General features: G+C 40.3%; 2 protein-coding genes across 6 annotated transcripts in view; one reads left to right on the top strand and one right to left on the bottom strand.

The window, feature by feature from the left end:
• The window catches only part of UBAC2 (UBA domain containing 2), an 87,236-nt gene that overhangs the window by 25,237 nt on the left and 36,821 nt on the right, over nt 1-25,178 (top strand). The gene's annotated exons all lie outside the window — the stretch shown is intronic.
• LOC107307985 (G protein-coupled receptor 183-like) lies at nt 11,719-23,833 on the bottom strand. 2 transcript variants are annotated; one of them, XM_032442019.2, is made up of 3 exons: nt 23,733-23,830; nt 20,230-20,328; nt 11,719-15,130 (listed from the first exon to the last, which is right to left on the bottom strand). In XM_032442019.2, coding segments are annotated over exons 1-3 (1,215 nt in total). In that variant the 5' UTR covers nt 23,735-23,830; the 3' UTR covers nt 11,719-14,016. The 2 variants fall into 2 exon arrangements, with proteins under 2 accessions (XP_032297910.2, XP_015707011.2); XM_015851525.3 differs by lacking the exon at nt 20,230-20,328 and having other exon boundaries at nt 23,733-23,833.

Raw genomic sequence — 25,178 nt, 5'->3', positions numbered from 1 at the left:
CTTTAGGAGCTGGGGTTGTTCAGCCTGCAGAAAAGAAGGCTGTGGAGTAACCTCACTGCAACCTTTCAGTATCTAAAGGGAACCTATAAACAGGGGAGGCAACTCTTTGAAAGGGTAGATAACAGGACAAGGGGAAATGGTCTTAAGTTGGATATCAGGGTAAGTTCTTTGCTATGAGAGTGGTAAGGTGCTGGAACAGGCTGCCCAGAGAGGCTGTGGATGCCCCGTCCCTGTAAGTGTTCAAGGCCAGGTTGGATGGGGCCCTGGGCAGCCTGGTCTAGTATTAAATGTGGAGGTTGGTGGCGCTGCCTGTAGCAGGGGGTTGGAGATTGATGATCCTTGAAGTCCCTTCCAACCTGAGCCATTGTGTGATTCTGTATTACATGTTTTTGTAACAATAAAGTGTGTATGTTTGCTGTCTTAACGCAGAGAGGGCGATTGAGTAACTTCATGAAGGAGGTCTTGTATGGGTGGATTCTTTAGAACTCCTCTTGATATGCCAAATAAGTTGATTCACTAAGATCAGTGGTTTTCTGAGAAGGCACAGTTGTATTACTGAGTCTTTAGCAAATAAATAGGCATGAGGAAAGACAGTGCATATAGGTATAATAAGAAAACTCCTGTGGTTGCTTCACTGAGGTATTAAGAAACTAGAATGTGTCTTTTTCAGAATTAAAAGACTTTGCAGATCCTATGTGCAGAGAACAAGAATTTTCAGTGTGGCCTTATTTTAAAATGTCCTCCTTGCTTTTATTTTATGCTTACTAAATGTATTAGTTGTGTGTAGTCATCGCTTTTGCTGCAGACACCTGGGTCTGTAGTTGGGAAAAGAAAAAAAAAAAAAAGAAAAAAAAAAGGTGATTGTTTGGTGGTCTTAATGGGGAAGTATTTTTGCAAAGAAATCACTTCTTTGCCACAGCTTTTCTATTTTGTTTCTGTTTTGTCATGAACCAGCTAAATAGTTTCCTGCCAGCAACTTGGGCCTTAGAATATCCAAAGCTGTCTGTGTAAAAAGAAAACATGAACTTCTGGCCAGGGACCAGAACTAAGTGTGAAAGGACTTAACAACAACAACAACAACAACAAAAAAACCCACCAGACAAAACTGACAACAACAAAACCACCCCAAAAATGTGGGAAACACTGATTTTCATGTACGGTGGAACAATCAAACTGTGTAAGATGAACATTAAGGACTAGTAAAAAGAGTTTTGAAAAAATGTTATGGTACCTGTTACAATGTTCTGATTATAATGTGGTAAGTTATGAGAGGAGATTTGATTTCTGGCCTCAAGTTGCACCAGGGTAAGTTTAGGTTGGATATCAGGAAACTCTTCTTTACTAAAAGGGTTATTAAGTACTGGAATAGGCTCCCCAGGGAGGTGGTTGAATCACCATCCCTGGATGTGTGGATGGGTGGATAGTGGATAGTGGAGGGTTGTTAGTTAGGGTAGTATGGTTAGGTTGTGGTTGGACTCCATGATTTTTAAGGTGTTTTCTAGCCTGAGTGATTCTATATGATTTTCTATATCTAAAAGTCTCACCCAAGAAATGATGAATTATATTTACTGTGGAAGATAATCAAGGAGTAGCCAATTACTGTGCTGTTCTACAGAATTACACTCAAAAACTTGAACAGAAGACATATGCATCATGTCTCGGTAGTTAGCTCCAACGTATTGCTTCCATGAGAATGTGCCATAAGAAGCAATACAGAAGTAGCTTCTGTGCTTGGCAGCGTGGTCATCGTGATGTACTGTCCTTTGTGGCTCTGCTCTACCCAAGCTTTATGCTAAATACAGAATCTGGTGAAAGGTCGTTGTTTAGTGCTGAACTTGGTGGGGAGTTGGGAATATAGACCCTCTTCAGCTTATCATGTAGCTGAATGTTCCCTTGCTTTGCTTGGCTGTGGACTAGGTGATATGTTGGCTGGATGGAATTGGGAGAGTGCAGAGAACTGGTGTGTCTGTGCTGCAATGCAAGGCCTGGAAGCGCAGTAACGGGTCAGGTGTCAGAGGCTGGAAGGGAAGTCCATAGTTCTCATTTATTTGTGGTGCCCACCCCCCCATCTAGCTCACACAGCTGTCAAACTTACCTGTGCAAATAGTTACCCTATGCCTCTTTCTGCCCTTCTGTTATGATAAACACAGAACAGGTTAACTTAAGGGAGAATCAAGTCCCTCTCCTAGCTCTGATCCTCATAGAAACAGGATTTTGACTGTTACCAGGTTATACTTTCTACTTTCTTCTTTCCCCTCCCTCCCCGCCCCAGACTTGGAGGACATTTTTACTCATTTTTACTTCTTGTAGGAATCATTCTGCTCTGCCTGAAGTTTCTGAACCTTCTCACTTGTGGATGGATGAATGCCAGGACCAAAGCAAGTAAAGCAATGGGAGCATGTAGCTGGAGGGCAGAGGAGGGACTTTGTCCCTCTGTGGCTGTACCACGAGATTCATGCTTGATTGCTGGGTTGCTTGTTGTTAAAGCACTGGTTGCTGTAGTGCCAGTAACCTTTGCCAGAGGAGGGAGACTGATGAGGAAGAATCCTATAGCCTGTCTGACAGGGTTCTACACGTTTTGTCAATACAAGCCCTGTACTTAAGGGTAATAAGAGACCGAATTACTGTTATCAGCCAAAATCTCTGCCCTATGCAAAACTGTGCTGTCTGAGATGTTAAGTTTACTTCTGTGTTGCTCATATCAAGCTTCTCAGATGGACACGTGCACGCACACAAAATAAATAGTTGGATAATGTTATTTCAGAGAAAGGAAGTTGGAGGGGATATTTTGACAAAGAAAGTGTTGCAAATGGTTGAATAAATCTGGAAACAAGGCAGTACACCTTTGAAAGGTTTTTCCTTTTGTTTGGAAATGACCTTTGATGTCATCAAGTCCAACCATCTGCCAGACCTACTGAGCAACATCACTAAATGATGTCCTGTAGTGCCACATCCCCAGGTCTCTTCAATACTTCCAGGCATGGGGCCTCCATCACTTCCCTGAGCAACCTGTCCCAAAGTTTGAGGAAATGCAAAGAAATTCCTTGTAATAATATTCAATCAAATCCAAAACCTACCCTGACACAACAGCATTTCCTTGCGTCCTGTCATTTGTCACGTGAGAAAAGAGATTGACACCCTCCTCACCACAGCTTCCTTTCAGGTAGTTGTAGAGTGCAGTAATGTCTCCTCTCAAGCTCCTTTTCTCCACTCTAAATTACCCCGGTTCCTACAGCCTCTCCTTACAAGTCGTGTCCAGTCCCTTGACCGGCTTCAATACCCTTGCACATGCTGTAGCAACTCAGTATGGTTCTTGTAGTGAGGGGCCCAAAACTGAACACAGCACTCAAAGTGCAGTCTCGCCAGTGCTGTGTACAAAGGGACAGTCACTTCCCTGGTACTTTTGGCTGTCATTTCTGATGCTGGCAGACGCAAGCAGAGAGTATTAAGTGGCGTTTGTATCTGCAGGCAGGCACTTAGAAAAGTAGGTGTCACCACTTCCACACTTACCTTATTTGTTACTTCTATCAGTCACAAGTGACAAGGATGTTATAATTAGAGCTCTGTGAAGTAAGTGTGATTATTCAAGTTGGAAATATTTTTAAGGGGAGAGAAACTGGCTTGCGCTGCAGGAGGTTTAATTGCTGCAGTCAGCATTCTGTAAGTAGCTTATGGAGGTAAATGTTACGTGAGCCTTGCCAGCTTAGTTAAATATTGGCAGCTATCTTAACTCTTTCTAAAAATAAATGGGTTGTAGCTGGATTTATGTACTAGATAGTTTTAAACAAAGATAATTAGAAGAACCAATAATTGTTAAAAAGGGACTGCACCATGTGTACTGTTCTGAGACTGCTTACATCTCTGAATGGTTTAGTACTTGTCTATCAGAATCAGAGCAGCAGATAGAGAGGAGTATGGGATTAAAAAAAAGAGCAAAAATAAATGGATGGTTACTGTATTTTATATTTCTACTCAACTTTCTGAAGTGAAAATGGATACTTTCTCTAAAAGTGTTAAGAAGTTGCTATATTTCTGCATATTTGTTGGCCGTCCTTATCACCCTAAAAGATGGGAGCATTCATAACAATCAGATACTATACTTTTGTTTTCTTACAACCATTGCTTCATCCCAGTTCCTCTGCTTGAAACTCTTTCAAATCTTAGGATAGCTCACTGTCATGCTCTCCATGACCAGCAATTTGCTTGCATTTTTTTCCTATATTCTCTTACAGCGTTATCATTAGCGGTCCCACTTTGGTTCTATTTGCAACAGAGATTTATTCCTTTAATTTTTTAACCTAGTCACTTTGGTCTTTTTGAAAGAACCTCTTTTCTTTTTGGAGGGAAGGAATTGTAATCATCTTAATGATTCTGGTGTTACAGTTATAAAAGCAATAAATGAAATACCAGGTATTTTGCATCAAGGAGGGGCTGCTTCCTTCTGCTTCCTTGCAAGGAAGGCACAAACACCTAAAAGCAAGTAGCTATTTATTACTAGCCAAGAAAAGATAATAACAAGTAGTGAAACCTTATGTCTCTTCTGATGCTGAGATCCCTGAGTTGATAAAAGCATCGGGTGGACCTTTGGTCAGAGCCTTTCTGTGTGAGGTTCACCATCTCTGAGATAACCAGTGTTTCTGCACAGTCTTTCTCATGGTGCAGGCTCTACCATCGCTGGTAGCAGGCAAGTCTTGAGTGATGACTTAGCTTTTCAGACTCCCTTGGTTGATATGCTCTATTATTCTTGTCTCGTTAGTAAAGCTACAGTCCTAGAACAAATGTGCATAGTCTGAATTTCATATGGAGGAGACAATACGTTATACCTGTGCTTATGATTAAATATGCATTGACTACATGTACACTGATGAGTTATGCATTGCCCATGGTTAATTAACATTGGTTAATTATGCTATTAATTGGGTACACCTTGATTGAGTTCCATGGTGTCTATGAGGCATACACCTGGATTAGTGATTGTGTGGCTCACTCACTCTTTATGGAACAGTTGTCTACTGCTGGCTTCTATCACAATGAAACAAATAATCATTGGTGAAGTTACTTCTGCAATTTGATTCAAAGTTCTGCTCATGTTTTGATATCTTATGGATCAGAGAAGTGTTGCTCTTCAGGCAGAGGTCCCTTAAGACCCTAACCTTTACTTCTTAACTGCTCTGCAATTTTTGGTGCATCTTACTGATACACCCCAATGTTTTTCCCCTCTTTGCAACTGCTGTCATTATTATCTGCATGGAAGAGTTTGCTGCAAGTAAGTGAATTAGATGAAGCATAAATCATAGTTCTTATTTTGAGCTGTTTTATTGGTTTGTTTTGATTTTTTGTGATGCTGGAAAATTCTAAAGTGAGTACCAAAAATTTCTTCCGCCCAAGCGTGTTTGTGGCCAATGAGGTGCACTTGTTTCCTGTTTTTGCTTGGAAATAGAAAGTGACACCTTGTGAAAGAGGATTAGAATCAGATTTCTGAGAAGAGAGTTCAGAGTTCAAACCCCATCATTTTGCCCTGACATTCACATCTCTTTTGACAGAGGATATAAGGTAATAATAAACGTTGCTCTCTCTTAGAAAACTGCTTCAAACTGTAAAGGCAAACACCACTTAAAAAGGAAGTTCTTCAGAACTGATCTTAGGCTGCATGCTGAAGAGGCTTCATCTGTTGTTAAAAGCACAGAATCCGAGAAAGGCTTTGGTTGGAAGGGACCTTAAAGCCCGCTCAGTCCCAACCCGCTGCTGTGGGTGGAGCTGCCTCCTGCTGTATCATGGCCCATCCAACCTGGCCTTGAGCACCTCCAGGGGTGGGGCATGCACAGCTTCTCCGGGCAGCCTGTTTCAGTGCAAAATACATTGTGTTATTAACTCTTCATTGATTTCTGCTCCAAAAATATTTTAATGGACATTTTTATTACAGTTCTAATCATGAGTCATTTGATTTAAGCGTGAATTTGCATGCTGTGGCACAAAAAATACTGCAGGGGGTTATAGGATGGTGGTGATGCTCGTCTCCTTGAATGGAGATGCTCATCTGTACAATAAGTGCCCACTCATCACCAGCAATGAATTAACTCTATTGGGAATGCAGAACTGCAGCCAGAGGAATGGATTTTTTCCAAATTCAACTTCCACACACAGCAGAAGACTGGAGGCAATGTATAGAGTCCTTTACAGAAGGCAGTAAAATGAGTTTGGGCAACAGGAGGCATTTCCCTGACCTTAAGCTCGCTATCTGTGATGGTCCATGGAGTCTGTCTAGCTGTGTAGGTTTGCTTAGCTGTGGGCAGCTTCCCTAGTGCTCACGTGTACGCAGAAGCTGCTTGCGGCCAAAGGCATGGGTTGAAGGCACTGGCTGGATGGCTTTCCTGGTGCAGGGGGAAAGCAGTAGAAGATGAAGAGATATCCTACCTTTGCCCGGAGGTTAAATCTGCTCATTTTGTAGTCATCGCTAGTGTTAGTGGTCACTAGTTCCACTGCTGCTGATGGTATCAGAGCATGTTGTTTCTCATTCTGCTGTAGCTTGTGGGTTAAGGAGGAGTTAAAGATGAAAGATCCCTTGGTGCTGTTATACAAACATAATCTGTTATGCCAACAGATTCAGATGGCTTGATTTTTTTTTTTTTTCTCCACAGAACTGAGATACTTTGTTCCAGGCCACATTTTTGTTAGTGATACACAGTATGTTGTGTTCTTAGAGACCTCTAGCCAAATGTCATCTGATAAATTACATTGTTTTTTGTCTAGAATAAAGCCATGAGGAGAGATAATGAGATGTTGTCAAGAATCTGAGATATACAAACAGAAACAGAATCACAGAATCACAGAATGACCCGGGTTGGAAGGGACCTCAAGGATCATGTAGTTCCAACCCCCCTGCCTGGCAGTGCCACCAAACATACACATTTACTAGATCAGGTTGCCCAGGGCCCCGTCCAACCTGGTCTTGAACACCTCCAAGGACGGGGCATCCACAACCTCCCTGGGCAGCCTGTTCCAGGGCCTAACCACTCTCATCATTTAGGTTTGACAACTCTTATATCCAGTCCAACCATCCACGCAAAGACTGAGTCCACTACTAAGCCATGTTCCTAAGCACCATCTCCTTAACATGTTTAAACGTAACAACAGAAAAGTACTTCAGAAAAATACATATATTTATAAGCACAAAGAACAGAATCATATAAAAACGATTATAGATGGAGAGACAGAAGGCGGACTTTCTGTTTGTTTGACCAGAAAACATTGCTCAAACAAATGGTATCTCTCCAGGCTCTAACTTGGATTTTCAACTTTGAGCTCTTGTGGAGTTTAAGTGGTGATTTAGGACAAAACCCAAATAATGGAATCATCCCGTACTTTATCTAAACTAATATGACTATGGGGCACAGGGATCCATGTTGTTCTTACAACTAGACAGAATTATTGTAACCTTCCATACTTAGAAACTGCAGTATGAAGGTTTCACCGGATTCTTAGCTGCTGCCAAAACATTATCTGACTGCTTAGTAGCCTCGTAAGTTGAGAATAAACAGTTTTCAGCATCTCTATATTTAAAGTAGGCTGCATCGATGTGCCTTCTGCTAACTAACCACAACTTCCCTCGAAAGTTACATGCCACAGGAAGGATGAAACTGCTATGTCTAGCTTATTAGAGTGAGGAACATATTTCTCCTTGCGCTTGGTATAAAACTGCATACTTTTCTGGAGAGGGTAGGATAACCACAAATGTTGCTGCGTTCAGCACAGGTGCAAAGCTTGCTTTTTTAGTTTAGCACTTTGCACAACATCTGTCACAAGTGAGGAAAAGAAAAGAGGAAGAGGAGAAACTCGTATTTTTGCACTGAGGAAAAAAAAAATGAATGCAGCCTTTTGGAAATAAATCTAAGCCGTGTCTTGACCATTTAGGAGGATAGCAGTGACAATGAGCTTAGTGGATAACACAAGGCAATGTTTTCAGTCGTTGTTTGCTAGTTTTACCCCAAGAACAGTGAGTTTCACAGTACTCCATGTATGGTCTCACACGTACTGAACAGAGAAGGATTTCTTCCCTTGATGTTTGTTCTAGCATGGTCCAGTATGTATTTGGTTAAGAGGCCCCAGTACTGACTCCTTTTGAACTTACTGTCACCAAGACCCCAAGCCCTGTTTGCCAAGCTGTCCTGTATCCAGTCAGTGTCCAACCTGCTGTGTTGCTGGATTGCATGTCAGGTTCAGGACTTCTCATTTGACTTCTCTGATTTGTTGAAATTCTTTTTAGCTTGTTTCTCCAAACATTTGAGATCTGGTTCTTCTCTATTTGACCTGATTGAGCAAAGTGATCCAAATTTGGCAGTAATGGGTTGGCGTCTCGTTTCTGTGAGTCACCTATGTGCTGCTGTGCTAGGGAAAATAAGATGGTGCACTCTTGGTTTCCTTTGTGTAGAGATACCCTGCTCTCCTCTGCCACCAGCCCTAACACATTCAGATTTGCATTTTTTTCTGTGTTTTGGCTTTCTTTCCTTCAGTCTGTAGTTTGTATGAAGTGACCAATAGCTTGGGATTCATAGGAAAAGAGATTAGATGACTCGAAGGAAAGAGTTTAATTGCATGTCTGAAATCATGAGGGATGTGGGTGGGGTGAACGTGGATTCAACATGTTCATTCATTTCCAGTATGGCAAATGGGGGACTTCAAATGAAACTTGCAGGTGCTGCAGGCAAAACGAATTGGCCCTAGACAGCATGCACAGAGTGGAACTTCTTGTTTCAAGATGCTACAGATCTTAACATCTTATGTGAGTTCAAAAAGGGGGCAGGCAAACTGATGGAAGAAAGATTGATTGTGGACTGTTGTATGCAAAGAGAAGATATCTGCCTCAAGAGGTCCAAAGTTAGACATTGCAGGAAACCAAGGCAGAATTCTGAGAGGAAAAAAAAAAAAAAAAAAAGAGGAAATATGTTTGAACATTTATTACAGAAACTCTCGTTTTTCTTCAGAGAAGAACTGCAGCTTAGTTGTGTTCATTTTGTACCGTAGCCTTAGTCTGCAGTTGGGACTAGGACATATTCCTCTAATATTAATCTGATATTTTTCAGGATTCTTGATGTCCCTTCACCTGAGGCAGCATAGAGAGATACTGCTAAAATACAAACTGTTGAGCTTTGTCTTGAGCTCTACTTCTGCTCTGTATCACAGGCCTCCAGGCAGAAGAGACAGACTACATCCATGCTTTTCTGGTCCTCCGAAACTCCAAAACAATAAGGCAGAGTTTCCTCATTCTCTTCAGCTGTGCCATGTTCATTTTCATTTTATTAGAGGTTCATAGTTTCCATGGAGTCTATGCAATCCTTGCTTACCTGAAAGCTTTTGAATTTCAGAACTAGATTAGTCTTTACTGCAACCTTTTTATACTAATAAGCTGGCTGGTAAAAGAGGAGTCATTAAGGAGCTTCAGGAACTGTGCAGTTTGTGGTAGCATGTTTACTATTTCACACAGCTGCTGCTACTGGCTTTTGCTAAGAGATGAGTGTAGCTGGCAAGTTCCTCATCTGTGTATCTTTCAGGACAATAATTGGTTGTTTTTTAAGTTTTCTCCCATTAGCCTTTACTAAGATCTTTCTAATATCTTTGTTTCTGTCCAAACTGAATGTCAGTTTGTCTCCAGACAAGATTCCAAAAAGCCACTTAGTATTCAGATATCATGGGTAGGTCCTCCTTGCAGGAATCTCCCCTAATGGTGACCAGCTGCTTATGTGTTGCTTGTTTTTTATTCTCACCTATGACACTGTCTTTGTCAACTTGCAAGTCCTTTTCTTGGAGTTGTTGTCTGTCCCCATACTGATAATGAAATCCACGAGTGGATGGAAACACCCAAACAGTGTTTGAGGGGAGTCTGAATGTGGAGGATAACTGCAGCTCTGTCCGTTTGGTTAGTGAGCATGCTGACACAGTCTGTGGAAGCTAAGTGAAGTTTGTATATCAGTGTCTTAGAGCAGGGCTTCCATATAGGTCTGTACGGTGGCTTGATGCTGTCCAGCAGTTAAACAACTGCACTGCTGCTGGCTCATTCTTTCCTCCTCAGCTGGATAGTGAAGACAATAGAGTAAAAGCGAGAAAACTCATGGGTGGAGGTTAAGACAATTGAATAAGTGAGAAAAAAACAAGCAGTGCAAAAGCAGTTACTCACCGCCTACCCCAAGCAGACTGATGTCCAGCCAGTCTCTGAACAGACACCTTGGAAGGCAAAACACCCTGCCTTTCTCTTGCCCTGCTTTTTCAGTTTTGTTGTTTAGAGACCATTACTGTGTTGAGTATCAACAGACTGCATAATATGAGATCATCTCAGTCCTGAAAGGAAATGGTGCCTATTTGGAGATAATTGTGTCCCTTCTGTATCTTGCACTAATGCATCTGTCTTGTTAGAAAAGAATTCTGCTTTACTTTAAGACAGCGTTCCATGATATCTCAAACGAGAAGTACTTAAGTAGTTTAAAGTTCCTACCTGTGAGGAACACTGGCAGCCGATATTTTCTGGACACCTACTAGTCCAGTAATGTTTGCTAAATGTTATGTGCTACCTTTGGAATTACTGTCTACCAATCTTCATTTTGCTCCTGGAATTTGCTGGTGTGAACTTCCTCGGTGTTAATGGCCAACCTTCTTTCAAAGGAAGAAGTCAGGATACTTACTTTTAATTGTTCTGTTTCAACAGTCTGTTTATGTGTTCAGAGCCCTTTCGCTTCCTACTTTCTCAGCATGTTATATACTCAGTGTTGGAGAGCAGAAGAGATACCAGATACAGTTTTACTCCCTTTATTCACGTGTGTGAGGTATGCAGGAGGAGAGGGACCTGAGGTGTGCTTCATTGGGTAAAGATTCTGTTCTAAAAACATTCCAACAAAGAATACCAGTGGAAGGGTGCCTGCAGAATGAGTGGGAAAAGGCTTCTTGAAGAAAATCAGTCATTTGGGAAGAGCCGCAATCTTTTAGAATTACTGGCCTCCCTTGCTCCCATGCAGCAGCTTCTTACCACCGCCCTGGTGACGGCACCACAGCACAACTGGTAGAAGAAAGACAGCTCCTTTGAAACAGTCGTAGGTCAGCTGAAACCACCACTGCTACCTTTGGCAGTTTCAGATTTCATATATAACAGTCTCACTGATATAGATTAGTGTGATCTGTTAAGTACTGATGAGCATTGAGGGGAAGCATCAGCTACCTCAGCTGTAAATTGTCACTTTGTCTGTAGGACTTTTGTCAGGAAGCTGAGCTTATCTTTTAAGTTTTTATTATTGTTTTATTATTTTTGGTTTTTTAATCGTTGTTTTGTTCAGTATCTGAGAAATATTAAAATAAGGAGAACAAAAGCTTTATTTTTTGAACCAGTATCCAGCCAGATCAATGCTGTGAGGCTTATTTGAGCAAAAGCAGTATTTTTGTATGAAGTTAGCTGTTTGTTTTTAAAATCACATCAACATTCTCAAAGTCTGGGCTTGAAAATAATGGAACTGCTAACATGAGGAAGCAGAGGCAGAGAAACTGGCATTATCAGTACAGCCCTTCACTTCGTTTCTGCTTAAAAGTGAGTAAATGTGTGTATTATGTGACATGATGTTGTGATATATACTTGAGTTATGGTTTACAGATTTCTAGCCTTAAAGGCTTTTTGACAGTAGATACATGCCAGAAGTAAAAAAAAAATAACAACAAACCAACAGACATTAGTAAAAAGAGTTTGTAGTGCTATGGTGTTAATACATATAGTTTATTTTTACAACTTCTAGGCAATCATGAGTAGTCTCTGGTTTTATCAAGTTATCATTTATTGACTCCTACAGCAACAAAGTCTTAAATAGTTTATTACAAAAAAAACTGGCAAGAACAGAACTGCTGTAATATACAGAGTTAAGTGAACTTCTCATGTTAAAAACAAATTCTCGTATTCCACTTTACTGTGGCAACCAACATAGTGTCTTCTGGAACTGGAGATTAAATTTTGACAGTCTAAGTGGTATTTGCTTTTTCTTTCCCATTATAAAGGTATTAGTAATTAATTTTTCCATACTGCTTTTCAGCTACAACCCTTCCGTGTTTGCAGGTAGGCAGAGGTCAACAAGTGAGGAAGGAAGAAATTGCAATGATGGCAAATATAACTGTTTATTTGGTGGCTTTTCAGAACAGTCTCAATGCTGGAGAGATATAGCTGCAATAAATAACATTTATTCTGACATCTGGCTTACCTTTTGCCAGTAATTATCAGGCATTCTTTAAATTTCTTTTTTCATCACATGGTGCAATTACCAAGCTGTGTTGGCAAGTGAAGGTATATTAATAAGGCAGAAGACAAAAGAAAAGACATGGGGTCCAGAAATAAAGCAGGGAAGGAAATTGACACGTTACGGAAGGGCATGACTGCAGGAACCCAAGACCCACATCCTGGATGTATGTTGGTAGTCAGCCAATTCCAGTAGGATGTGTTTATGTCATTTGGTCTCTTCAGGCACCATTTCAGTGTACCCAAATGCATTCCAGATGTGATCTGTGAAGGCACAGTGAAAAAGTTTGTTCTTTCCCAGACAATCCCGCTGAACCCATTTGTCGATTATAGAATCATAGAATATCCCAAACCAGAAGGGACCCATAAGGATCATCAAGTCCAACTCCCAGCTTCACACAGGACCACACAAAAATGAGGCCCTTTGTCTGAGAGCAGCATCCAGATGCTCCATGAACTCCAGCACTCATGGCCGTGCCCACAGCCCTGTGCAGCCCGTTTCATGCCCACCGCCCTGTGGTGCAGACCCTGTCCCTGACCCCCAGCTGCCCCTCCCCTGACAGCTCCATGCCGTTCCCTGTCGCTGTCACACAGAGCAGAGCTCAGCGCTGCCCTCCGCTCCCTGTGAGGAGCTGCAGCCGCCATCAGGCCTCCCCTCAGCTCCTCTGCTCTGCACTGAGCACACACAGGGACCTCAGCCGCTCCTCACACATCTTCTTCTACAGACCCTTTATCATCATTGTAGCCCTCTCAGGTAAACAGTGCTCATCCCATTAAAGACAATCTGTTGAATTACTTTTTGGTAGCTTCATCAGTGAACTTTTATTCCTGTTTCTAAAACATCTGTCTTGTGTCTGAGACTCAGACCTCTGCAGAAGAACTGAAGAAGAAACCTGTATCCATGTTCTTTTAACCAGAACAGTGCACTTTTTGTGTTTCAGTCTCTAGCATGAACTTATTTCTGCATCCATAAATAATTTATATACAACTTACAGTCTCTATAATACATACTGGAACATACTGGAAAGAAAAGTTCTCCCTTAGAAGAAGGATTCAAGGGTAACGCACCTTGAAAAGACTGATTGAATGTATGGAGTACAGTCAGTATTGGGAGAAATTGAAGAGTTCATTAGATTTTCATCTGTTATATTTGACAAAAATATCCCTGTGAATTTTCCAGTAAGACATACGTAAGCTATATAGTACTCTATAATCTATAAGTACTATAAAATGCACTTTTAACTCCAAGTGACTATAATCGAAGCACTTGCAGTAGTCAAACTGTGCATAGAAGCTGTCCATTTTATCTTAAAATTTGATTGCTTGACTTGCGTGATTGAGATAATAAACACATGGATACTCTTGTAGCTCAGAAGGAGCTCTTGTAATTTTCAGGTGTGCTAGTTGTTGTGACTCTGAGTTACAAGCTATTTTTGGTGCATCCAGTTAAACTGAGTCAAGCCTTTTCTTGAGTTAATGACATCCAGGAGTATGTATGTATGTGCAGCATGGAAATCAGACGTTCACAATGGTGTGCATTTCCTGGAAAAAGTAATGACATCAGTCAAAATGATGTAGGTAGGAAGTTGTAATTTTGAGTCTTCCTGCTGTCCTGTGATAGTTCTTTTTCGGTCGAACATCAGTCCTTGATTTCCTGACATCCTGAGAAACAGAATCTTCCTGAAGCTACTGTACAGGGAATGCTAAGAATTGTTACTGTGGACCCAGGATTTTTAAGCCCACTTCACTGCAGTATATTACAGACTTGATTTTTCGGGTAACTTTCCATTGGAAGATTTTGCAAGTACCATCATTTGTGTTTCTCCCACATCGCGTGAGCTTTCTTCATGGTGTGATCTGGCAGCACTTGAAATTGATACGCTCACTTGTCGCCTCAGTATTTTCAGTACAGTCCTTTTGTATCCTTTGCATGCAAAGAAATAGATGAAAGGATCTAGACAGCAATTAAAATTCATCAAAAACACGGTATAATGGAGTGACTTCTGGAAAATTTGGTTTTCATTGCATAATGGTTGATACTGAAGCTTCTTAATCATGTGTTGTATGATTGCAACATGATAAGGGGTAAAGCAGATGATGAACACTATAATTACAAATAGGATTGTGTTGATAGCTTTTCTGTTTATCCCAGATTTTTCAGTCAGTGGATTTTCCTTGGCCGTTTGAAAAAGTTTGCAGCTAATTTGAGAATAACAAAACAGTATAATTCCAAGGGGAATAACGTATCCTACTAAACAGGCGGCAAGAAGTATAAATGGTAAATGGGCTATTTTTTCAAAGTTTGGGTATTCCATACATGTAGTCCTTTCATTTTCTTCATGTGTCATGGGCTGTATAAGCAGTGGGAAAGTTTGGCTGAATACAAGAAACCAGATAAATACACAAATGCCCTTGGCGTATTTAATCCTTCTGATCTTGTATCGGAATGGATGGACGACGGCAAAAAATCTGTCGATACTCAGACACGTCATGAAGTTCACACCTGCGTAAGTGTTAATGTAAAACAAGAGAGCAGTTATTCGACATAATGCTTCTCCGAACGGCCAGTGGAATCCCATGGCATAGTAGGCTATCCTTGTAGGCAGGGCAATACAGAACAGTAGGTCTGAGAGGACGAGGTTTGTTGAATAGAGGGTAGTAGAGTTTATCTTCTTTCTGTTTTTAAAAATGACAGTGAGGGCAATCGTGTTTCCGAGTACTCCAAGAATTAAGATGAGGCTGTAGAACACAGATAGGATTATCCTTGCTGTATCCTTATGTTCATACAAGTCACAGGTAGAACTGTTTGTCTGAGAAGTTGTGAAAGTGTCCATTTCTGCAACTGGTGTTTCTGCAGGAAGCTCAGTGGACCTTACGTGGAAAAAACAAAAGGGGACATTTTGTAATAAATGTAGATAAACTACTTCTGCATAGCAGTGGCCAACCTATATCAGAAAAAAGCAAGAGTCTAAAAAGCTGAAATGAAACTTCAGTATGGTGAAATACTTTTTCAAGCCTGCTTCCAAAAACGAATGAAAAGATGACTTTCCCTGGCTTTTATATTTTGATTGCAACCCTTTTACTACCAAAAAAGCAACAGACAGTGGGCAAAATAATACTCCAGAGACATCATAGAAACATAGGGAGGTTTGGGTTGAAAAGGACCTCAAAGATCAATCATCCAGAGCCACATCCAGCCTGGCCTCGAAAGCTTCCAGGGACGGGGCATCCACAACCTCCTTGGGGAACCTGTTCCAGTGTGTCACTACCCTCTGTGTGAAAACCTTCCTCCTAATATCCAACATAAACCTCCCCTGTAATTCCCCGTGTACTTGGAAGTGAAGCTAACAGACAATCAGGAGGTAGACAACTAGTGAAACCAGTCTGAGAGGAAAAAGGAGTCTGAGGAAATCACATGATAAATGATTATATGAAGTTCCCAAGGGTATAAAAACGAAATCTTATAATGTATTACAGTTTATTTTTAGGCAGTTTTTTGCTCCTAAGGATTCACTTTGCAGTGGTTTACATTGTTTGGGGAAACTAATTTTTTTCAGTGTTGTGCTTATCATACTGGCGTTAATAATAGAATCGTAGAATCCTTAGAGTTGGAAGGGACCTCTGAAGGCTATCTAGTCCAACTCCCCTGCAATGAACAAGGACATTCATAGGTAGATCAGGTTGCCCACGGCCTGATCCAGCCTCACCTTGAAAGTCTTTGGGGACGGGAAATCAACTACATCTTTAGGAAACCTGTTCCAGTGCCTCACCACCCTCACTGAAAAAAACTTTTTCCTTATATCTAACCTGAATCTACCCTCTTTGAGCTTGAAGCCATTTCCCCTTGTTCTGTCACCACAGACCTTGCTAAAGGGTCTGCCCCTTTAGAGACTGAAAGGCCACCATCAGGTCACCTCACAGTGTTCTCTATGCTGAACAGCTCCAATTCCTTCAGCTTGAAAATTATGTGATTATAATTATATGATTATAATCATAGAGTCATTAAAGACTTGGAAAAGACCTCTACAATCATGACGTCCAGCTGTCATCCCATCCTGCCATACCACTAACCCATGTCCCTCAGTGCCACATCTCCATGTTTCTTGAACACCTCCCAGGGATGGTGACTCCACCACATCCCTGGACAGCCTGTTCCAATGCTTGAATAATAATTCAGACTATTTAATACTAGATCTAAGAACTGACTTTGGAAATCTAATTCAGATATTGTTTATATACATAAATTCCTAAGACTGCTACTTCAGTCTCCTTTCAGTGGTGCTGCAAAAGAGATATAACCTATCTGAAGTATATTGCATATGTTGCAATTTAGTAGATTTTAGAAATTGCTTCTTAATCTGCATAGTCAGAAATGAAATGTGTTGGGGTACTAAGTTGTCGTTGTAAGGATTTATGAGTGCGTACAGTAGTTCTGAGTAGATGGAGTGTTTTAGAACAGCTGAGTTAGGCCTGTAGGTTAAGAGTTGGTGGGCGGGGGGTTTAGGTAGGTGTGTGTACAGGTTCTCTTGTGTGCATTGGGTTTTGCATAGCGGGTGTACACGTCTGCGTGGGATTTAGGATGGTATATAAGGAGTGTGACGCAGCAATAAATTGAGAGAAGACATCATGGCATCCATGTTTATGTCTCTTCCCAGGACTGTAGAGGTCCCGGGATAAGTCGGGTTAATTGGAGGTTATATCATGAAATGGAAGATCTGCAAAGTGGTGGTGACTTGAGGAACTTAAAATATTAAAAATCTGATTTAGCAGAATTTTAGAAGTGGAAAGGACCCTGTCCTGTTGATGTTGCTTCCAGCGCAGAATGCTTTGCACAGCGCAAGTGTCAGCAAGGATGGGGGGCATCTGATGTTACTCCTTGAGCAGCTGTTCTGCAATGTATTACCTAAAGTCTGAAGAATTTAGCTAATAAATCGAAGTGAGAAATGTATTGTTGATTGGTACAGTCCTTAAGGTATCTGTCACTGTCATGGTATTCCTTCTTAGTTGGCCTTCACTGTAATTGTCACCTACGTATTTGAGCACAGTGAGTTTTTAAAGAAAATGCATTTTAAAGAAAATGCAGAGAATATTCATGTAGAAGTCTCTCAACACTGTTGAAAGCACCATAACTTCAGAATTATATGATGCTCTATTCATGTACTTAAAAAGAAGGAAAGAAAACCCTGAAGAAGTTATTCTTATGTGTACTCTTGGGCATGCTCCCTTCAGTGTTGCTAGCTAGTCCCTTTCAGATTAATTCAGGCTGCTTGTGTTGTTATGACTGTAATGGAGAGAGGTGGCTACGTTTCTAGAGATAGTAAATATTAATGCTAGTTGTGATATCAGACATCTTTTCCATCTGAGTGACTCATACAAACTGTCAGCCTGCTTATCTGCAGTTATATGGGTTAAAATAGGAGACATGATTGCTCCTACTTTAATGCAGAACATTATCTGGAGATAAGAGCTGTTTAAACTGAATTTTAAATCCATCTGAAATCTTTAATTAAAGTATCTGGATTATTTCTGAAGGATTTCCCTTTCAACAGTCAGTATTTATGAACAGCTACAACGTTCTGTACCTTGAAGAAGACTTCCAGTAAAATATGTCTCTGTTTTTTGGGTTTTAATCTACACCTTTTATGAAGTATTCATTACCTTTTTATTAACTTGTGGAAGCATTAAAAGCTTTGTATCTTCTTTGAAGTTTGGTCAGAATTTGGCTTAGACTGGCAGAGGCAAGGAAGGTCCTCTGTACAGAGTAAATCTGCAGATAGCTGGTGATGGATCTCAGGTTCCTGATCGCAGTGGACTCAATGTAGTAAGATACATGAGTAAGTTACGTTACATGTGGTAGGAAGAAATGCAGCATGCAGATACTCTTATCAAACATATACATGCACAGGCTGTAGGATAGACAGGTGAGAGGTTTCTGATGGATAAATGAATGATGTTCTGATTCTTAAACATCTCAAGGAAATAAGTAGCACATCAAGAAGCATGAACTAAACACTGCTTTCAGGGTTGGAAGTCAAATGTGAACTGGGAGTATTGTGACTTGAAAAAAGAAATTGAATTGCTAATTATCAGCTCTGTGACTGCTGTTCAGATTTAAGAATATCTCAAGTACCTTAGTGTGTCTCTTTCAGGAGCACGTAGCATGGCTTGGTTTACTAAAGTATAACAGGCTGCTTTTCGTAGAAAGTCATTTGGGTTTGTGTAGGCATCTGGATAAGAATCAGTGAGGTATTTCAGCTTGTTCTGTTTCTCTTATTTGAATGCTTCTGATCACTTGTTCAGGTTCCCAACACAACGTCTATTTTCTACTCACCTCCCTTGATATTTCGGTAAAGTCATTTCTTACACAGCTTCTCTTTGCATATGCTTAAGGTGTATGATAAACTGTTTTATTGCTGATGTGCCTCCCAGATGCACACATTAGTGCTCCTTAAAGGAGGATGTCAGCAGGTTCTTCTGCTGGCTGTGGGTGTCAGCCCTGGGCAGGGGATCCATTTGATCTTCTGCTATCCCCAAAGTATTTTGTATATTAATGTAGCGCATGCATTTTACAGTACTCTAGGTGAGTAATAGTGTTCTGTTTGTATGTAGGTATGTATGGACATTTTTGAGCAGTCACCATAATGTCTAAGTGCTGCATTTCCTGATACACTTAATATTTCTTAAAAACTCTTCAGATTCTATATCCATCTTGGAGCTCAAGCAGATGATAAAGTTGCAGCCCTCTGAAGATTTAATATACATCAGCTGAGTTTCTTTGTACAGCTGAGCTCTCACTGTTGTTAGGTCAACTCTATTGTCGTCAGCAAGTTTTTCAGCTTTGCTTGTCAATCTTGAACAGGGCTGCACTTAAAACAATTCCTTCATAAAGAGTGCCTGGACTATTAAGTAAAATGAAGTTATTTTGAGGCTCATGTTTTCTACCAGTGTCAATATTTTTTTGCAGCCGTCCTTTGTGATCTGTTACATTTACAGAACATACACTGTCTTGCACAGAATGTATCTAGAAAAAACCAACACTGACCCCAGTTTGGGTGGTACTTGTGTTCTGAGATTCTTAGAGCAAAACTGGAGAGTGTGACCTCCTCATTGCTGCAAATCTCACACCAGCAGATCAGTGCATTGACTTGATTCTTAGTGGCATTACTGAGTTACACGCCCTAGTAATACTTTGTGAGTTAATTTACTTTTACCAATTTAATAACTTTGTAAGATATTGCCATGTTGTTTTTTTTTTTCCATAGAGATACATGATTCTAATGCATTAAGTATTTAAAATTCTTGTCTCATTATCAGTACCTCTGTCAGTATTGTTTGTAGAGAAAGTTGTTTAGGTTTGTACCCTTTTCTTCTGAACTCTGCAGCTATGCAGGGTTCAGTGACACTGATAAAGCTCTAGTGCAGAAAGACTTACTCACTGGTATCACAAGAGGTCAGTGCTAATGTTTAGTTATTTGTGTATAGATCCCACTAGCTATTCACTTAAAGCATATTTTCCGTGAGGATGTTTGGTCTTGATTTGGAGGATTGGAGAGAAGGAGAATTAGCCCTTTGTACTGCAGCAGTGTTTAGTCAATCTCCCCACTAAATCGTGGTCATCTCTTATTTAAATTTCTCCAGAAGCATTTTGCAGTTGCTGCTTTTGTTAAGCCTTTCCTCTTGGAATAAAGACTGCCTTATTAGTCCCTGTCCACCCCCAGGAGTGTTTACACAGTCTCACTGTTTTGACAATTCAAGGTGAGCTTCTCAAATGTCTCACAGCGAGGCAGAATAATCTTGAGACTTGTGCCCCCACTCCAGTTCAGTTCCAGTAAGGGAGAATGGGGTTCCAGATGGCTCTCACCTTCCACCAAACATTCTCACTACTGTGACCCCACTTTTTCTGCTCAGTGGACTGTGTGTCTGAAGCAGAGTCGGGCAGCATTTACTAGAAAGCTTACAACATGATCTACCTGTGATCTTCAGAGCTTCCTGGATTCAGTGGGTCCTGGGATAACTGCAGTCTATGGCACAGCCCTTGTTCTCTGCTTCTACCTGGGGGGAACGTGCACCTGGGAGAGTATAAAATTAATATTATGCCCAGGCCTCCAAGCAGTGCCATTTTTTCCTTGCTGTTCTGTCACTTGCCCTCTTACAGTTTTAGTGTTGCATTTGCTTTCTGATAACGAGTGGAAAATTGTTGAAATACACCCACTCAGTCGTGGTTTTTTCTGTAGCCAGTGACTCGATGAGATTTGTTAGATAGTTTACTTTTAACCTGTCCTATGTGGTTGATGAGTATTTTATAGTAATAATAACCACTGGGAAGCAGGTTGTGCTCCTTATAAAATTTCAAATGTGTTACATCTGTGCAGGTTCCTTCAGCAGCCAGATAGGTAATCCCATAGAAGAAGGAAATTAGTTTTTCTAGGAGATTGTTCTATTTGTGAATATTCATTATTCATATGTTTCATGTTTATAGTGCAGTCTGCAAGGGCCCAGCTCAGAGTAGATTCCCCACTGTGAAGGCTGTGGCTCCAGCCTGGATGCACATCGCCCCAAGCCTGGCTTCCTTCAGATGTTTACCTGTGATGGCCCTTAAACATAGAATACTGTGTTGCATTTACTGAACTATGGAAGTGGTAAACCTAAGCTATAAGCGTACAATTGTAGTGTTACAGACTTAGATTACATGGTTTAAATTATGCACAAGCAGTGATAAAAGCTCTCTCCGTGAGCTAAATGAGTTCTCTCCTTGCTTTCATCTCCTTCTTTTGGTAGAGGAGCACCATCTGTAGGATTTTTTTGTTTGCTTTTTTGTTTTATCTTGGGTTTTTGTTTTTTGCACTGTGGGAAATACTGTAAAAGGCTTTAACTGTGTGTTGTAATCTAATGTGTGATTTGTCTGTCTGTCTCTTTAATAATTTTTACTCGTTGAGGTAAATCCCCAGTCCATCTGTCCACTATCTAGTGTAAGAGGGATATAATTATCTCCTTGGTGAGGCATGGCAGATCATGGATCTGTCCTTGCTCTGCACATAGCATGGTTCCATCACTTTGAGATGGACGAGTATTATTTCTTTAACAAACTGTATCGAGGGATAAAATTTTGGGATATGCATAAATGATTTAGGAGAAATGGTTGGGAAACACACTTCTTCTGTTTCCTTGAATTGCCTAACTTGAAGACTTTACTGAGCTCTACAGCCCTCTATGGATCAAAGTTGTATAAGCTTTAGAGAGCTTAAAAGCAGCGGAAGATGGGAAATACACAATGCTGTGGTAGTGTGTTTAATTTTTTCCTTAATTTCTAAAAGTAATTGTATTCTTTTGACCAGTAATATTTTCTGTCTGTATTTCTTATTTATCATTGCTGTGATCCTCATTGTATTATGTGTTTCACATATTTGAGAAATGAGTTTTTTTCCAACTGTGTTACATATATTAAAAAGCATGCATGTCAAATTGCATAGCCAGATGCTTTGTTAATATGGGAAGATACATGGATCTGAGAAGGTGGCATTTGTCTAGGCTTGGGACTACACGTGTCTTCATAAAAGCTGAGACAGGAGACAGGCGTTTCTTAGAGCTTCCTGTTTCTTTCTAGTGCTGAAATTCTCATATTCTTTTAGTACATTATTTTCAAAGCTGTTGGGTTTCATGTCCAACCTCACAGGTAAGCCTGATGACTGGATCCTCAGGTCACTACTTGTGGCTGATTTTAGTGGGATAGTTCCAGTCTAGTACTTTTTTCTTAGTATAAATCCAAATTAGTTGGAATACTAAAGCAAAAATAAACCAGACTATGGAGAATCCGAAGTGTTGCATGAGTAAAATTCTCTTACTGCTGAGTAAGAAGAATTAAAATATTCTTTAAGCGTATTCCGTAGCAGAATTTTTGGATGCACACTATATGAAATCTTTATGGTTCAGCTTTTATCCTTTTATCTATTATTACCTGCTTTACCAAACTGTATAACAACTGCATTTTGTATTCTAAATAACAGTTACACTAAAATAAGTGGAATGGAAATGAAAGAGTTGAAATGCTACATAAATAGTTAAAGGCAAAGTAGAGGACATGTATGTGTCTAGCTCGTATCTGTTGGATCTTTCTTTCCAAATGCGATAACTATGAAAAGTGTAAGAATTATCTGACCTAAATCATATTGACCAAAGATACATGTTAATTTTTACAGCAGTGCTGGTGCTGAGATTAACCTCCCTCCAGTTCACCTCCCTAAGTCTACTCAGTGTGAAAAGCACAGGGTCTGAAACATGCCATATAAATAAAAGCCATTAACAGTTGCACTCCTGCAAGTAAAAGAGGAAAAAACATTCTAATGAGATACAGATAAAGACTTCATATCTTAGAAACTAGAAAAATGCAAACCTTCAATTATGTATGTATTTATGTATATATGTATTCTGAAGAAGTGATATATGAAGCTGAGCAGGTGCTGGCTTTAATCAATCTCAGAGATTAAAACTTTATAACTGTAAGTTAAATTTATTATTCATTGTGTGTATCCATACTCCTCAGTCTAAGAACAAAGAGGGTCAAGACTTGAGCTGTTAAGGATGAGTGGCCAGCTCAGTTTTCAGTACCTTTATCTCTATTCTGGAGGAGCCATGTTAATCTCTTCTGTTCTGTGTCCAAGGGCATGCATACATCTATTTTTTTCCTGATAAATTCATGCTTTCTTAACAGCCTGCCTAGTTTTACCAGTATAACATGTAAAAGTATCATATTTAACATGAGGGTGTAAAAAAGTCACATTGCTTGTAATATTTATTTAGTTTTGTGGCATGAAGATCAGTAATAAGGGGAGAGCTATGATTCAGAAAAAGAATGCCTCCTGAAAACTTTGAAAGAAAGGGTAGAAGAGGAATTAGCTCCTAACATTTTGGATTCATACAGTGCTACAATATTCAGACATGGGAAGAGTGACAGAGGAGCTCTTGAGCTGACTGAGTAGAGGCAAGGAGCACATACGAATGGGAAAGCTGTGGATTCATTACCACGGCACAGATTTGTTTTAAGGCACAAACCTAATATTAAAGTATTCTGCAGGGTTTGGTGAATGACTTGAGAACTTCAGAGTCCCACTTGCTACTTCAACAGCAGTTCTTTTGCATTAGTGTAATTTAAATTACTTACACTAAACAAAACCCTGAGATAATATAGTATCAAATATTTCTTTCTGATTGCCAAAATAATTAGAAATATTCTGAAGAGAAATTGGTATTATAAGAAAGCATTAGAAATAACTTGATGTTGTGGATCATCTGTCTTTAAATAAGAACTAGCAAGAAGCATATTAAGATAGAAATATAAAATCTGACAGATTTTCCTCCGCAAGGCTTGTCTCTCCTGCCACATGAAAATGTTCAGTATAAGACAAAAGGAAAGCATCTTTCTGGAGCTGTTTGCTGGCATGAAGAAAAAAAAGATATATATCATTTCTGTACTTACATATCTGCAGCTTCTTAGATCCTGTCAGCAGTTAGTTATGGGCATTAGCAGGATAGCCTGACTGTGAAAGTTTACCCTTGCACATTGTTTTCAAGAGTGATTACGTGAGTCCCTTTTGTGGGAGGAGTAGATTTTTTTTTTCATGGGCTTCAAAAAAAAACTTGTTTGTGTGCTGGTCTTGATTTGCTGGCTACTGTCGTATGGGATGTGAAAGTGTCTATTTTTAATTCTTGTACAATTAGTCTGTTCAAAGAGAGTAATTGGGAGCACCTCCCCCTGACCCACAAGTTGCTCATTACTGACTGACATAGAAGGGACTTTACCCAGAAGTTTGCTTGACCGACTAAAAAATCCTGAGTGAAAAAACCTTGTTTGTATGACGTCTGCATTAAAAAAAAAAGAAGGCTTACGTTTCTCCTGGAGTAGGGTCGTATGATCAGTACACACTTTCATGCTGGTCACTTCAGATAAGATCTGACAGCCCAGGAAAACCTCAGACTTGAAACATATTATATCTCGATTAAAAGAAGGCTTAAAGTTAGTTTGGGGTAAACAGCTGGATCATCAGTATGCACTTTCAAATGAATCCCTCTTGATGAGATCCGACACAGCGCGAAAAAGTCGAACTAGGCGTATTGATAGGCTGTGTAAAAACAGACGTCTCAACAACCCGTGTACATTCCCAGCACTGTTTTAGTATCGTAATGATGAGGCTTTACGGAAATGCCCTTTAGAAATACAAGAGGGAGTTGAAGAACTTGGGTGGTTCTAGAGATTAGTGAGGCTGTGTGCCTGAGTAACTTGATTGCATTTTGAGCAAGGTTACGGATAATCATGGTAGTAATACACAAGTAAGGCAAATGCATTAAAATAAATAAACGGCTTTTAAAACGCAGATCTGATTCTGATAAAAATATATTGATGCATAGAGATGGGAATGGGGAGAGGAATGGAAGGCCAAGTTGTGAGGTAACGTGTTGGTACCTGGAAGAACGTTGTTTCTGGATGTGGAGCCCTGATCTGTCAGTGAAATGGCATGTTAGCTAAGAGGCTGAGATAGATCAGAGATGATAGATGGAAACCCCTGCCCTTTGCTGTTAGAAGCAGTGGCTGGGAGTTACCTGGGATTTTCCCACAAACTCATGCTGATCATTCGTGACTGCAAAAGACAGTTTGTGTTTCAGGTGGCCTCGTTTAACATCCTGGTTCTCAAAAATGAGCAAGCGGGCATGATGATGCTGGCGTTGGTGGCTCCAGCCAATGAAGAGATGGAACGTTGCTTTGGGAAGGCTCAGCTGTGCTCGCAAGACAAACTGCTGCTGCTGCTGCCGTGCTAGAGATGTGCAGAGATCAGATCTCCAGTAATGTATCCGTCTCATCAGGAAGTCTTAAGTAACTGCAGATTTAGTGACGAAGTCAAACCTTTTAAACATACCTTGTCTTATG

Source organism: Coturnix japonica, chromosome 1 (assembly GCF_054131305.1).
Source record: "Coturnix japonica strain WE chromosome 1, WE-NBRP24, whole genome shotgun sequence".
Classification (NCBI taxonomy): Eukaryota; Metazoa; Chordata; class Aves; order Galliformes; family Phasianidae; genus Coturnix; species Coturnix japonica.
Note: the sequence above shows the minus strand (reverse complement) of the source record. Positions and strands in the feature narration are given on the sequence as shown.